At 35.0% G+C, this 14,174-nt stretch overlaps 1 protein-coding gene across 42 annotated transcripts in view; it reads right to left on the bottom strand.

The window, feature by feature from the left end:
- Positions 1 to 14,174, bottom strand: part of Nrxn1 (neurexin 1) — a 1,167,492-nt gene that overhangs the window by 587,228 nt on the left and 566,090 nt on the right. For 23 of the 42 annotated variants that reach the window (XM_060393190.1, XM_060393259.1, XM_060393293.1 and 20 more), the window contains one exon: positions 9,930 to 10,049. In XM_060393190.1, the coding sequence (XP_060249173.1) occupies positions 9,930 to 10,049 (120 nt within the window). Of the gene's footprint in view, positions 1 to 9,929; positions 10,050 to 10,954; positions 10,982 to 14,174 lie in introns of all 42 variants that reach the window. The other 19 variants (XM_060393136.1, XM_060393140.1, XM_060393149.1 and 16 more) reach the window with 1 other exon arrangement.

The following is a 14,174-nucleotide window of genomic DNA, read 5'->3' as shown; positions in this document are numbered from 1 at the left end:
CTCAGAACCACAGTTTGGGAACTACTGATGGCATCTAAACTCTTCATTTAGCTGCCTTCTTTTAATGTAGATAGACAAATCCATTTCCTTGCAATTGATTTCTAATTGTCTTGAGTTTGCCAAGTCCCTTTAACACCTCAGAGTGTTCGCTTTCTAACACCTTCAACACGGTTTTGGCAAACAGGTTACTGAGTGTGTAGAGAAAAAGGCTGAAGGCAGTCTTCCTACTAAGATCACTTTCAAGATATTCTCCCATGATAACAAGGCAACTGGACGGAGTGAGCACAGCCAAAAATGCTTATAAAATACTATAGTCAGCATAATTAGTGGAGGAAGAAAATATAGCAAGATATTTTTAAATGTGTCTACACCACACCAAGTGTTTATATTATTCCTCTAGCACTGTTGCAGAGGGAACATACCTGGTAATCCCGCTTTCTCCAGAGAGGTTATGCTATTTTCAGAAAAGTATTACACTACTGCAAAATCTTAAATCTCAGACAATAAGATCAAATAGTGATGAGATCATTCCTTCACAATTAATGTGGAAAATTCACGTGAACAAATATACCTTCCTTGAAATGAGAGACAGTCCTAGCATTTGTCAAATCTAACATGATACTGTACAAAGCAGGACTCCAGAGAAACTGAAAACAGTAGAAACTAAGGGTCATTTAACAATCTGTCACCTCTATGAATATATGCTTACACACACACATACATGCATAAATGCACACATGCACACACACATACATATACCTATACTTTCTTTTTAATTACATAAAACACTTTCTTTCTAATTACATAAAAATCTAATCTTGCTGAGTAAGGAATAAAGACGGCTGAACTTTATCTGAGATGGTCATCTGCACAGCCTGTGTGTTCTGAGGCAGAGTGGGAGTAGAAGAGGAAGCCAGTCAAGAGGAGGAAGCAACCTGGCAGAGATGAAGCCCAGAAACCATTGCTGACTACATTGATGCATATGTTTTGTATCCTGCTTCGGAGCTTATAAGGAATAAAACATACCATATGCAGAAGAGAACATGTTGCATAAAACTGCAAAGGATTTCTGTGTGGAAAGAAAAGGATAAAAGGTAGCTAGGGAAATGAGTATCAACAAAAGCTCCTGACAACTTTACTAAAAGAGATATGAGGCAAATGAGGAGAGCGTTTTCATGGTTGACCTTGAACCAACACTGAGAACTGGTACTGAAGTACAACTCTGCTTGGCTTTACATCACCAGAGCTTGCAGGGATGCAGGCATGGGGTTTTAAACACTGCTAGTCTGCTCATAGGTGGTGAATTTCCGGGTCTATAATCACAGATCTCATGGTAGCCTTTTACACTGCATCCCACATACAAGGGCGAATTTCACAAGATTGGCTTCAGGAGCCTTAGATTTTATATTTAGTACTTTAACAACACCAATGATGCTCCCAAGGTTTTGATTTACAGAATTATTGTCACTGTCAATAAAATGGATGTGCCTGACACACCAAATCCAGTTTAATTACTCCTGTGATGTCTCTTGTGGCTGAGAGGAGATGGTATTTCTCTAACAATTTTTTGTTTTTAATTTAGTGAAATCGAGTGCTTCCCCAGAATAGGGCTTAGGAGAACAGATACATGGTAAATGGCATCAAATATGAACCCTACATCTACAGAAACACCATTTTGTTCCAGTTTTACTATAATGCCTGCATAAACTTGAATCCATCGGGTTAGGAACTCATGCAACCATCAAGAACTGGCAAAATGATATGCCAGGGACTTAAGCCACTGTGACTTAGAGAAGTTTTACAAATTAAACAACCTGTTTTACCCAGCAGAGTTTACAGTATCAACAGTGACCTGAGCCACTGAGACCCAAAGCTACCAACAGGAAAACTTCCAAATATGAAAACACGGTGAACTGCTCAAGCGATGAAACCAAGCAAAGGCATTCATTTCCTGCTGCATATCCCATCTGGTTTTCTCTTTAAAGGGTCATATGTTATATACTTATAAGAAGCAGTCACACCCACTGAAACACAGTTTCCACTGTTTCCTGCAAATGCAGCCTCCTTGTTCACGACCCATTTTTTTTTCTTTCTATTTTGGTTGATCCTTTTATGAAACTTGTTCCATTTAAAACCATTTCAAGTAAGGAAATATATTTGTATCTTCATGTCTTACCCAATTCTTGGAAGATTAAGTCTCTTACTTCACAGGTAATTTTTTTAAGAGATGTGAATTTAGATTATTAGAGTCCCTGAAATCACACATTCCATAAGAACCAGATATAACACATCATTTTTGTCTATATTTTATGTTGCTGCAAAAGCTACCATTGAGGTAAAAATGCACTGAGCACAGAGCTAGAGAGAAGACTGTAATCCTCCCTATTAAAGGGGTCTACACATTTTAATTGTTACAGTAAATCTCATTAAGGACACAGAATGATTTTTTTCAGGGAATGAAAAAGCCAGAAAGGCACATTTTCTCCACAGCAGTATTTTTTTCCCCTTAAATGGGAATTATTCCTTAATGTGAGCACATTATTTTTATTGGAAGCTTTTCCTAGACTGTGCCCATTCCCTGAGAACCTTTGTCCTCTTCCCTACAAACATGAAGGGCCTTGGTCTTTATGACTAGTTTTATAGTAAGTTTTCATGCTGTGGGCTGCATACATTCACTTATGCTTTTTTTGTATGACTTCTAAAAATCTTCAGATATTATACCATAAGCTCTGACTTTAACATTTTTAGCCTTAACTAGATAAAGAAAAAGCTGAGATGCAATAAACACTGTTGACAACTATTTATTGATTAGCACAATACTGAATGTTAGCTGTTCATTTCCTTTTGCATACACTGAAAAGTCAGATTTAAATGAAAAAAAAATTGGATTTTTTTTCCTGATTTCTTAATCAAATGTTCAATGATTATTTCTGAAAACCTGTCACAAAGAATCACAGAAAATTCTCATCTTTCTTTCATAATCAGTACCTTTTCTGATGGGCTGGGAGTGAATGACAGCCAACCTCTGACAGCACGCTCTGAGTTTCTAATTGTATTTAGAAGTGCAAAGGGACAGTTGAGGGTATAGGCATATTTCATGCAGCTTAAAGCTTAGAATTAAAATCTAAGAAAAAGAAGTCCAAGGAACCTTAGAGTATTCATATTGTCAATTCCACTGGATATTAACTTCCTTAGAAATTTGGATGCTGTAGGGTTGGTACAGCATTGACCATGCATGGATACATTTTCAGTAGAAACGGTGATGCAAAGCAGATTAGAAGATATACTTTGACTAGGTATTAATTAAACGTTAACTAGAATGAGATATTTTGATTATTCAATGCATACGGTTCATAAAGAATAAGCAGACATTGCAGTCCATATTAATTCAGTTATAACATGGAAAGATAATAGGAAGGCATATCTACAACAACATATGATGTAAACTACCTCTGTTTCAACCAGGACTTCCTTCCAAACACAGGTATTCCTTTGAAGTCAGACTTTCTAAAACCTAAGCTAGTTATGTTTAACTGAATAGTGCTTTATATAAAGAATAATTTGATTCTATAAACCAGGAAAAATAATAAAAAAACACAACTCTTCACATAATTTCTTGATTAGTATGTGAATATTAATTTATTTATTAGTTATACTCATTCAGTAGGATACAATATTTTGAAAACAATTCATTGTTATCATTTGTTTAATAATAAAGAAAATAAAATTCATTTTAAAAATAAAAATAAACCAAAAGCTTAAAATTTCAAAGCAAGGAACAAAAGATTCTTGCGACATCATATCCTAACTTGGGCTATGTATGCCCCTGGATATAGCGAGAGCCCTGGCAAAGTGTACTCATAAGGAAGGAGATTGTAGTTACAAATCTCTTAGAAATGGTACCTTTGAAGCTAGAACCATTGTTATCGCTTAAGGACAGTTGACCAGATGACTGGCAAACTATCTTGGTGCTACCTTGGTTGACTGGGATCTGGTGGGATTTGGTAGCATTAGTACAGAAATGCAAATGTGGAATGTCACCTTATACTTAAGTAAAATCTAGAATTATCAGTGCTAATATAAGAGTATTAATCAAGTTAGAAAAATTAGATAATAATAAGAGGAGAGCACACAGGTAAAGAAAATATATAGAGTGGGGCTTCTATCACCACATTTATATATATATATATATATATATATATATATATATATATATATACCTCATGTGTATATATATATATATATATATATATATATATATGTAAAAGGTTGCTGAAATTATACAGCATGCAGCTGCTGTGTAGCGCAATGGACTAAATGTAATTACACAACCATTTTTCTTTATTGTTATTATTTATTAAAAATTTTTCACTTTGTATCTAAGCTATAGCCCCCACCATCATCTCCTCCTGGTCCAACCCTTTCTCCCTCTTCCCCACTTATGTCCCTCCCCTAGTCCACTGATAGGGGAGGTCCCCCTCTCCTGCTATCTGACCCTAGCCTATCAGGTCTCATCAGGACTGTCTGGATCCTCTTTCTCCTGTTCATGCAACAATTTTTAATTATCACTTTGAGAGTTTTGTGTGTGCTTGGATGTGGAATGAACTATATTGTAATTCTTTATAATTTGAGAAGAGACCGACCCTGTTTCCTTACAGTTATCTAATGTATCCAAGGTGCTTTAAATTGGTTAAGGGCAACACTTAGAAATGTATGGATAACTACAGGTTAATGAGACTCACCACATTCACAGTGACAATCCTACTATAGACATAGCTCATTGAAAAATACTATTCAGTCATAAATAACAACAAATCATTTCACAGCTTACTGTCTTAGCATCGTAAGTAGGAGAAGCATGCTGCTTAGAACCAAGTTATTTCTGTGTGTGTTAGGATTAACTTTCCTTAGTTCAAATCTAAAGGCTCAGACATTAGATATTGAATTCTCTTTTCAAACAACCAAAAGAAACAAGTAACAAAGCTTATGATATTTCTAAATGTCATGGTAAAAAGACTGAGTCAAAAGTATTTCAGCTTTGTTTCAGTGAATATTTGTAATTCAAATACAAAGCATCCAATGAATTTCTCTCCAAAATTTTTTCTTCTGGCAAAGCTTAGAATTTTGAAAGCAGTTTTTTTAATTGCTAAGCCCATTCCCTCCTAACGCCATAGCACCAAACAATAGTGTGATGTATTACTCCCTTATGGGAAAAGACATGCTTGAAGCTGAACTGTAATTTGGCACACTCCACTTCCATATTGATGTAATGTGACAATGTTATTATGTCTGCTATTTTTCCTGTGATCATAGCTATATTCATCTTCTCCAACATGACATTAAATTAGCTAATATAGTTACATTCTAATCTGTGCCACTGGGTGAGAGCAGAGAGGTATAATACTCTGGTTTCATGGTGGTGAGCATGCATGAAGATGTGAATAGGTAATATAATGTTCATTGTGAAATCCATTATAGATGAATACTTTATATGTTCATTACCAAATGAATTAAAAAATTAGAAATACTGAACACTTAGAAAACAGTAATTCAAAGAGAAAGTTTACAGCTATCTGCTATTTAAAATAATGTGAGGTAGTGCAATACATTATTTCCCTCATACCTCAAAAGAGGAAATGGTAATGCTCAGTCCAGGACAACAACTGTATTTCCATGGCATGAAACAAGTTAAACAGAGAGCAAACTTAAATACATTTCTTTAAGCAGATAAAGTGAGAGGGGTGCATTTCAGGTGGCATGAAAACATTCAGCAGGTGGAGAAATTAGTATGTGCAATGGTGAGGAAATTGCAAAATGTAATGTGGAGGATGCCATGAGCAAGTTAATTGCCAGTAACACACCATATGGACAGCGTTGGAAGTGTGGAAATGAAGGCTACAGTCCGACCATGGAGGTTAATCAGCTCCAGACTAATAAATCTAGAGTAGTGTTGACCATTGAAGACACACTAGAAAATCTGTCAGCAAGCTTCAAATATTCAGTTACCATTGCTTCTATATGTTCCAGTCACCACAGCAAACTATACAAACTTCAGATATACGGTTTAAAACAGAGGAGATTTTAAAATAAAAACGTATTTTGTTCCTGGGAGAATAATATATATGTGTATATATATATATACATATATATATATATATAATATTTTTGAGAGATAAACCGAACATAATCTATATAGCAGAGAGTAATTCTCATAGAATAGTGCAGAATCTTACAGAAATTCAGAGGAGTAAAGAAACCACTTCTGATTGGAAGAATGAATTAGGAGATGCCGGTGACATTTAAACCAGGAGGAATAAAAGTAGGAGAGAAACAAAATGAATTGGAGGAGAAAGGAATGGGAAGTGAGCAGCATTAAAAATGTTTTTATAACAAACCAAAAATAAAAATGATGATTAAGAACGTGGAATTTATTCAGGAACCTTGAACAATCATCTGACCCTGCATTGAAAAAAAAAAAAAAAAAAAAAAAAAAGCAAAAAGCAGGCTGAGCAAGCGAGGAGGAACAAACCAGTAAGCATTGTTCCTTCATGGCCTCAGCTTCAGTTCCTGCCTCCAGCTCCTGCCTTGAGTTCTTGCCCTAACTTCCCTCCATGATGGCTTGTGACCTGGAAGTTTTAAGATGAAATAAATCCATTTCTCCCAAAAAAAAAAAAGAACGTGGAATTTGATCCTGTATTGAAGAAGAGAGGAATAGATGACACCTTATCCCCTTCTCTACCCCACAACAGCCTGCAGTTGTTTTCTTAATGAGTACATGTCCAAGATGGTAATTCTCTAAGGACAAAAGGGTTTATAAAAGTAAACACATTAAAAAAATTGCCACTGGCATCACTTTACAAAGATGTCTATGTCTTTGAAAGATTCCTCTCAATTCAATTAATTAGTATTGTTTATCCAAGAGTTTACTTGCAAGTTATAGAGTATTCCCATCATCCCACTGGTAATTATATCTCCATGATAATATAAGTAAAAATGTCTACATACTCAAACCCACTCTATGAACCATATCAGATATACGACACTTAGAAGTTCTCCTGAGAGATGGGTTCTTGTCTGTGCAGTATGTTCTTTCTCATATTGAAATGTTTATTTTTCTTTTTCCTTTTCTTGTCTGGGCTTTACAGTCATATAACTCATGGATCAGTAACTGAGATAGGGATAAAACACAATTTAAAAAATACCTTCAGTGGCTCTAGGCTTCTCGTTTGCTTGTTTCTTTTTTTAATTGTTAGGTCAACCTTACTAGAGAAAAGGGTGTTTGTTCAAATCCAAGAAATCACCTTACTGCTATTTGTGTTTCTTGTAGGAAAAATAAACAAACCAGTGAGATGAGGAGACATGCTAAATGTTAAAAATGTTAATATTCTTTTATATATATGTAATATAACTTTTAAAATAAAATGTCCCTTTAAGTTGTAATCTTTATCTATAAATCCTCATCACAGGAAAACACCAATGTTCAAACCATAGAAACACTTTGCATTTCTATTAAACTTAGTATGAGGTAATGATTTAATCAAAATGCATGTATTCTGAGAGCTCTCAAACATAATTCAATGCTGATTTGTGCAGTAGGCATATCAGGAGACATATTTATTGAATGACATTTACCCACTTACAAGAAAATAACAGCTAGCCTTATCATTGCCATTCCTACTATTGTCACCCAAGAGTACCATTTAAATAGTTTTCTGCAAAAACTGATTTGAGTATAGCCTGATACCTAAGGTCAGAGTTTGATGTTCTTTAGGAAAAACCTAACAAACACATAAAGAAAATTGCATATTTCATATTCAACTGTTGTATGGGATACACAGTCTGACAGAACCAAATGGCAACTGTTTTGTAAAACATGGGAAATGACTTAGCAGAGTTTGGCAGAGAATGTTCTCTAGCAAAATGAAAAATATTTTCATACCAAAAAGCCCTCTCAACTACCACATGTAGTCATACAGCTGTCAAGATAGAATTCAGCATTAAAATTTTGCAATAAAGTCATAACAAATTCTCCGTCTTCTGGTTGTCCTTGAAAGGAGGTTGACATCATATTTGAACAGCAGTGTCTGGTCTACAGATAAGCACGTTATTCAAGCATTTGTGAGAATTCTTTGAAAATCTTGGTCTTTGCTTTTTGTATATGTAAGTGTGCACTGACTCTTTGAATGAGAATATTTATATAACTCAAAAGAAACTGTTGTTCTTAAGAGTAATTTGATTTGCAGATGTAAATGTATGCAAATGAATGATGGTTTGAATTTATTTTTACTATTTTTTACTCTACGTATTTGAATTATACACTAGAGAAGATGATCCTATAAAAAGAGGTTAGATATTTCTGCATGGTGGCATGACCATGAAAGACATTTTGAAAATAATTCTTCTTTTACTATTTACAAATTTCAATGTGTTTGATCATATCTACCCCTTCTACTTCCATCCAAATGCTCCCAGGAACCCCCGGCCTGTCTTCCTTTCAGCTTCATGTCTTATTACTATTAACCATGAGTCCAGTTTGTGCTGATCATACACACGAGTATAACACTTTTTTAAATCACTGTTATATATTTTTTACAATATGTTTGCTCTGACCGTTTCATATATATATAACAGATTGTTGTTGCTCTCATACCCATTGTCCTGTCCTACCCTTCTCCTGCAGAAACCCTATTTCTTCTCAGCAAGTGTCCTTCGTATTTCCACGTAAACAGGACTGTCTACACAAGCATAGATGGGAACTTATTTACTGGAGCTTAGATTACCTGACCTGGTTCTCACTGAAAAAATAAGAAAACCCCTTTTCCTGGCCACCATTAACTTCCAATGGTCTCTGAGGGAGGTATGGCCTATTTTTTGCTTGTTTCCTATGATCAATATTTTTAGCAGAAACCAAAGACAGCTGGTAAACTGTACTGTATTTGTAGTTTGCAACTATTCATTTCCATGGTTTATTTCAGTTTGATCCTACCTTTGATATTGTGAGTCACATATCTACTGACAAAGACAAAAAAATCACAAATTCTAAGCTCTCTTTGAATAGAAAATCAACTTCAGCCTCTTCGGTACAGCCCAAATCTTCAACCATCACATCCCTTTCTCCGTTCTAATAAAATTTTGGCATCTATGCTGTAGCATTTACAACACAAGATATGTACATATTCTGCTTGTCAAACACAAGGCTTTCTTGTGAATACCTTATTTACCCAGACAAATATGTTTTTGTCATTTTGATGAAGTCCTATGAAACAAGACTTATCTGAAAGTTTAGAAACCAGAATTCTTCGGTTGGCCAGCTAGTTCTGCCTCAAAACTGTCATGGCTCTGACAGAGACTAGACCCAGAGGAGGGCTATGATAGAATGAGAGAGCTGCCTTTCCTGTAGTACAAATATTGTGAGATTAAAGCTGAGAATTCAAGTGGATAAAAGACAAAAATGTGGTATTGAAGAACAATGATTAAACATAGCATTTTTAAGTGAAAGAATGAATTTTCATAAGGAAATGTAGAAAGATATAGAAATGAAACTGTGCACAGAAACTGAGGTCCTTAAGATATGACCTGGCAAACTTAAAAAAGACATAGTGAGAAGCAATACGAGGTTTCAAAATTTGGGAAGAATCCCACACATAGGAAATTAACAATACACTTTCAATGAGGTGGATGTAAGTAACTAACAAAAGAATATTACAACAGTTGAAATTAACTGTCAGCATTAAAGCATTTAGCTACGAACAGCCATGAGGAAAAATTTAATATTTCAAAATGGGCTTCGTTGTGTGGAAAAATTGAGGGCTACATCTACAACAGTCCAGTCACAGATGGTAAAAGAACATGTAATTTTAGACTTTGTACAGACAAGCAGTATCTGCAAACAATGACAAGGATCTGTCCATACTCGGACAGGTACTTACGGTCATTGCAGAGTGGCCCACTAAAGGAAGTCATACTACAGTCACAGCTGAAGCCGTCCCACTGCTGCAAGCACACACCTTGATTTGAACATGAGTCCTCTTGGCAGGTTGTGCTGGGTCCTGTAAAACATTCCAAAAGACACTTGTTTTCATTTTTAATTTAAAAATGCAGAATGTTCTTTACATGAGCTAGTCACATATAGTAGTTGCCAACACCTTAAATTACATGTCCAAGCTAGTTTTGAAAAGTTACACCCCTGAACTAGGATCTCAGAGTTTAACATAAAGGCCTTCTTAAGCTTCAAGTAAAAGAAAAATACATCATAATCATAACTAAACAACAAATATTAAAAGGAAATGCATAGCTTCTAGGATGGTCATGGTGGTAGCAGAAAATCTCATTGGTCGTTAATGATTTCTGTCACCTTTTGGATCTTAGAAAATGAATGGATCTCCTTGACTTCTTACCAATGAATAGAGATGCCATGAGAAATGGATATTGTAAGATCATGAAATTGAGATAAAGATAAAGGCAAAATAATCAAACAGACTTATGGAGGAAATGCCCTGTGAGATCCAGCCGCTTCCACACATACACCATGGCTAAGGTCATGTTGTCGGTGCCCTGAATAGGTATGTTGGCAAGTATCAGTTCACATGCTTTGACAACATCATGCAAGTAACATAAAATGAAAACAACATAAATGGCATGCCCCTGTCGAACACACACGTGAAAGGAATGCTATTCTGTTCCTAAAGGACTATAACTAGAACACTGAAAAACAAGGACCAGAAGAGAATGATGAGAGCACTAAAGGCAGCAACTGTTCAAACATGTCCAAGACTGAAAGCCATTATGCAAACTATGCTACAAAATGAGGTTTCTTACACAAGGTCTAAAAAGAGGGAAAATGAAACCTGAACCCAAATAACAGTTACTAAAAAATATTTTCAAATGTTATTTTAGGGTCTCCACTCTGCCTGGTGGGGTTTCAGTCTTGTTTTATACACACAGAGCTATCTACCTTGCAAGTCAGCTTTCATCAATGCAACTTTGTCAGCAAAATTAAAAAAAAAAGCAAAATATATTTAATGTTAGTAAGCAGTATGAAAATGGGGCAAACAGAATGTTTAAATTCAAAAAAAGCATGCTGCTGTAAAGGGGAAAATGTTATCTATAGCAAACAAATTAATATCAACAGCCATAAATCTTAAGAGAAGCCAAAAAAATGAGAAAGCAGTATAAATTTTAGAAGTTGACACTATCTGTGTATGTATACATATAATGGTTAATCGAGCCAATGACACAATGAGGGGAATCTCAAAGGCCTCTTGTTATTCCTAAACTCCTGTACAGCTACGGGTGCATTTTTTTACGTGGCTTGTTCATTGGACCATGCTGTGTGCTGTTTCGTGTACACACGCGATCTAGACTATGGCCCTTGCAGTGGGAATAATACTTCTGGGTGTGCTTCTCCCTCTTGATTTGTGAAAACTTTTGTTTACAACTGTTACTTAAGACAGTGTGTTATGTGCTCTTAGCTCTGATGTGCTGGGATGCCAAAACACCAAAATGTATGCCCATTTGAAGCAGTTGAAGAAAGTCATAGAATAGTAGAGACAACTGGCAATATAATTCTTTTTAGAGAACATTCTTTTATAAAATTCCAGGACTCATTCCCGCTCTTAAAAGGTTGGGAATTTATGATTTATAGATTCTAGAAAGTTCTTCGTGTTGCCTATACCTTCATGGCTGCCCTTAGATCTAATAAACTTCCATGTGAATAATTATTACAAAAACTCTAGGGAAAATAATTTATAAAATCTTAAAAGGGAACACAAGGTGCTTAATCCTTTTAAAAGGTATAAACAAGAAACGATCATTTCTGGCAATAATAATTATATATTTTCTTTAAAAATGTAAAAATAAATCTCAAACAAATTAGATGCTAATGTTGGCCATTGAGATCACTGCTTCAGCAAATAAACATTTTTTTTTGTAATTAGTCTTTATATAAAGCCACGATTTTACAAAATAGTTTACCAAGTATCATACAAACATGTATATGATGACTTTCTCAGTAAAGGTCTTGTTCACAGAAAATTACTAAAGTAAGCCAAAATTATGTTTATAAATACAGCATTTATAAATCCCAGTTGCTTATGTAATAATAATTAGTATCATCAAATAGTAATTAAAACAGTAATAGTGTTATAGGTAATAATGCAGTAATAGTAATCTCCCAGAACTTAATATGTAATGTTTTCAACTTAAGCATGAATTAGTACCATGCTATCTTTTTGTTCCACACACATTTGAATGTTCTACTGATAAATAACCCACAGAATTAGAGACTAAAATCAATAAATGCCAGTTTAAAGAAATAGAAATCTCTTGAAAGAATCTTCATTGGCTGATTCTTCTCCAGGTGAGAATCAGGCATAGGGGAGTCTTGTGTTATGAAGAAGCTGTTTTATCAAATAGTTATTTACTTTCTGACTGAGCCAACAGCAGAAAAAAATAGGATCAAGAACTGAAGACCATCAGCACCCACAAGACAAATTATCAGTCACGCAACAACTCAATAATGCTAAACTCTAAATGTACTAGCACTGTTATCTTAGAAATTAATCTAGCTAAACTGTAGAAAGCTGCCAGCTGTCTATGAGAGCAAAAACATGGCTCTCATTCTTATTTTTCCTTTCTCTACACAGTTTTTATAGTTCAGGCATTACATGAGAATGCATACCTGTGTCTGGCAACATGCAGTTTTTGAAGGTACTCACCTTCTAGAATAATACTTAAGCATTGATACATATTTGCACAAGTTAAAGCATTGATTTATTTTCTCTCTAGTTATATATTTCTTATTATATTGTTTCACTGACTGAAATTGTAAACAAGCCAAAGGACATTTATACATCGTGATCTTTTTTTAAAAAAAGGATGTCTCTGAAAAGTGAAGAAAAATGAAATTATGTCTCTAAAACTTAGATAATAGAGGAAAAGAAAGGACAGTTAGTTTAGAAGTCTGCCCTTCTAAGTGAAATAAACTTTAGTTTGAAACCTTTGTCATTCACTAGTTTTATTTCTCTGAGCCGAAGTTCACTCATCTAGAAAAAAAGTAGTCATTAGTGTTTATGGTGTTTTGAGGATTAAGTAAAATGGTATATATAAATTTACAATTACCACTGCTTAATCAGTGACAGCCATTAAAATGACAGCATTATGGCCACGCACAAACCAATCCAGTAAGAAGTACATGGGTCTACAGAAAAAGTAGTTTAAAAGTGTCACTGAAGTTTTGTTGAGAAGTTGTTTGGAGTTTAGAGGGCCTACTTTGTTGATTCTCAGTCTCAATTTTTCCATTAAATGCAAAACAAAATCATCTAAAAAAATAAATGTTCCACATTTGGAACATGCAGAATAAGCTAACCTTGGGAATCTGAACTGTGAACTCTCAGGGCCCAAGTGATGCCTTCGCACTCAGACGTCCTGCGGTTGCTATGTGCACATTCGGCTGTCTGGCCCGGCCCCAGTGGGAGAGGGTACTCCTAGTTCTGCAGTGACTTAATGTGACAGGCTGGACTGGTACCCATGGGGGACCTTCCCTTTCTCTGAGGAGGAGAGGGGAGAATGGGGAAGGCGGAGGTGTGTGAAAGGAGTAGGGACTGGAAGGAGAGGAGGGTAGGCTGCAATCAAGATGTAAAGTGAATAAAAAGTCAATTTTTTAAGAGAAGAAATAATTACTCCAATTAGAAAAAAAATAATAACAACTCTTCAAGTGAGCTCAACATAGGCTGATGAGAAATGTCAAACTCAAAATGGGACTAAAGACAGGTTTTTGTCTAGCTGAGACATGTTTATAATTGAATCAACTGTTGTTCATTGTAATAAGCTATAAATTAAATGTAAGAAGTGATTACTAATGAAAGATCAAAACTCTTTGCAGGCCAGGAACTTGAAGTTTAGCCAGTCTTGTTGCACAAGAATGATGGAAAACTTTTACAAGCTGATATTTAGAGATGCCTAAAATACACTATTTTTATTAACAAAGAAGTTAAATAATTCTAATCTAAGGAGGAGTTAAATTCCCTGAGACAAGTTTCTTTGAAGAGATAATATATTGGATAGGTCTAATTTAATTTTTAATCCTAAAATCATGTGAATTTCATCCTTTACACCTACAAGAAGTTTATATGAGCCTATTCTTAGGATCATTCAGGACAGAAATTGTCAAATAA

Source organism: Meriones unguiculatus, chromosome 1, assembly GCF_030254825.1.
Source record: "Meriones unguiculatus strain TT.TT164.6M chromosome 1, Bangor_MerUng_6.1, whole genome shotgun sequence".
Classification (NCBI taxonomy): domain Eukaryota; kingdom Metazoa; phylum Chordata; class Mammalia; order Rodentia; family Muridae; genus Meriones; species Meriones unguiculatus.
Note: the sequence above shows the minus strand (reverse complement) of the source record. Positions and strands in the feature narration are given on the sequence as shown.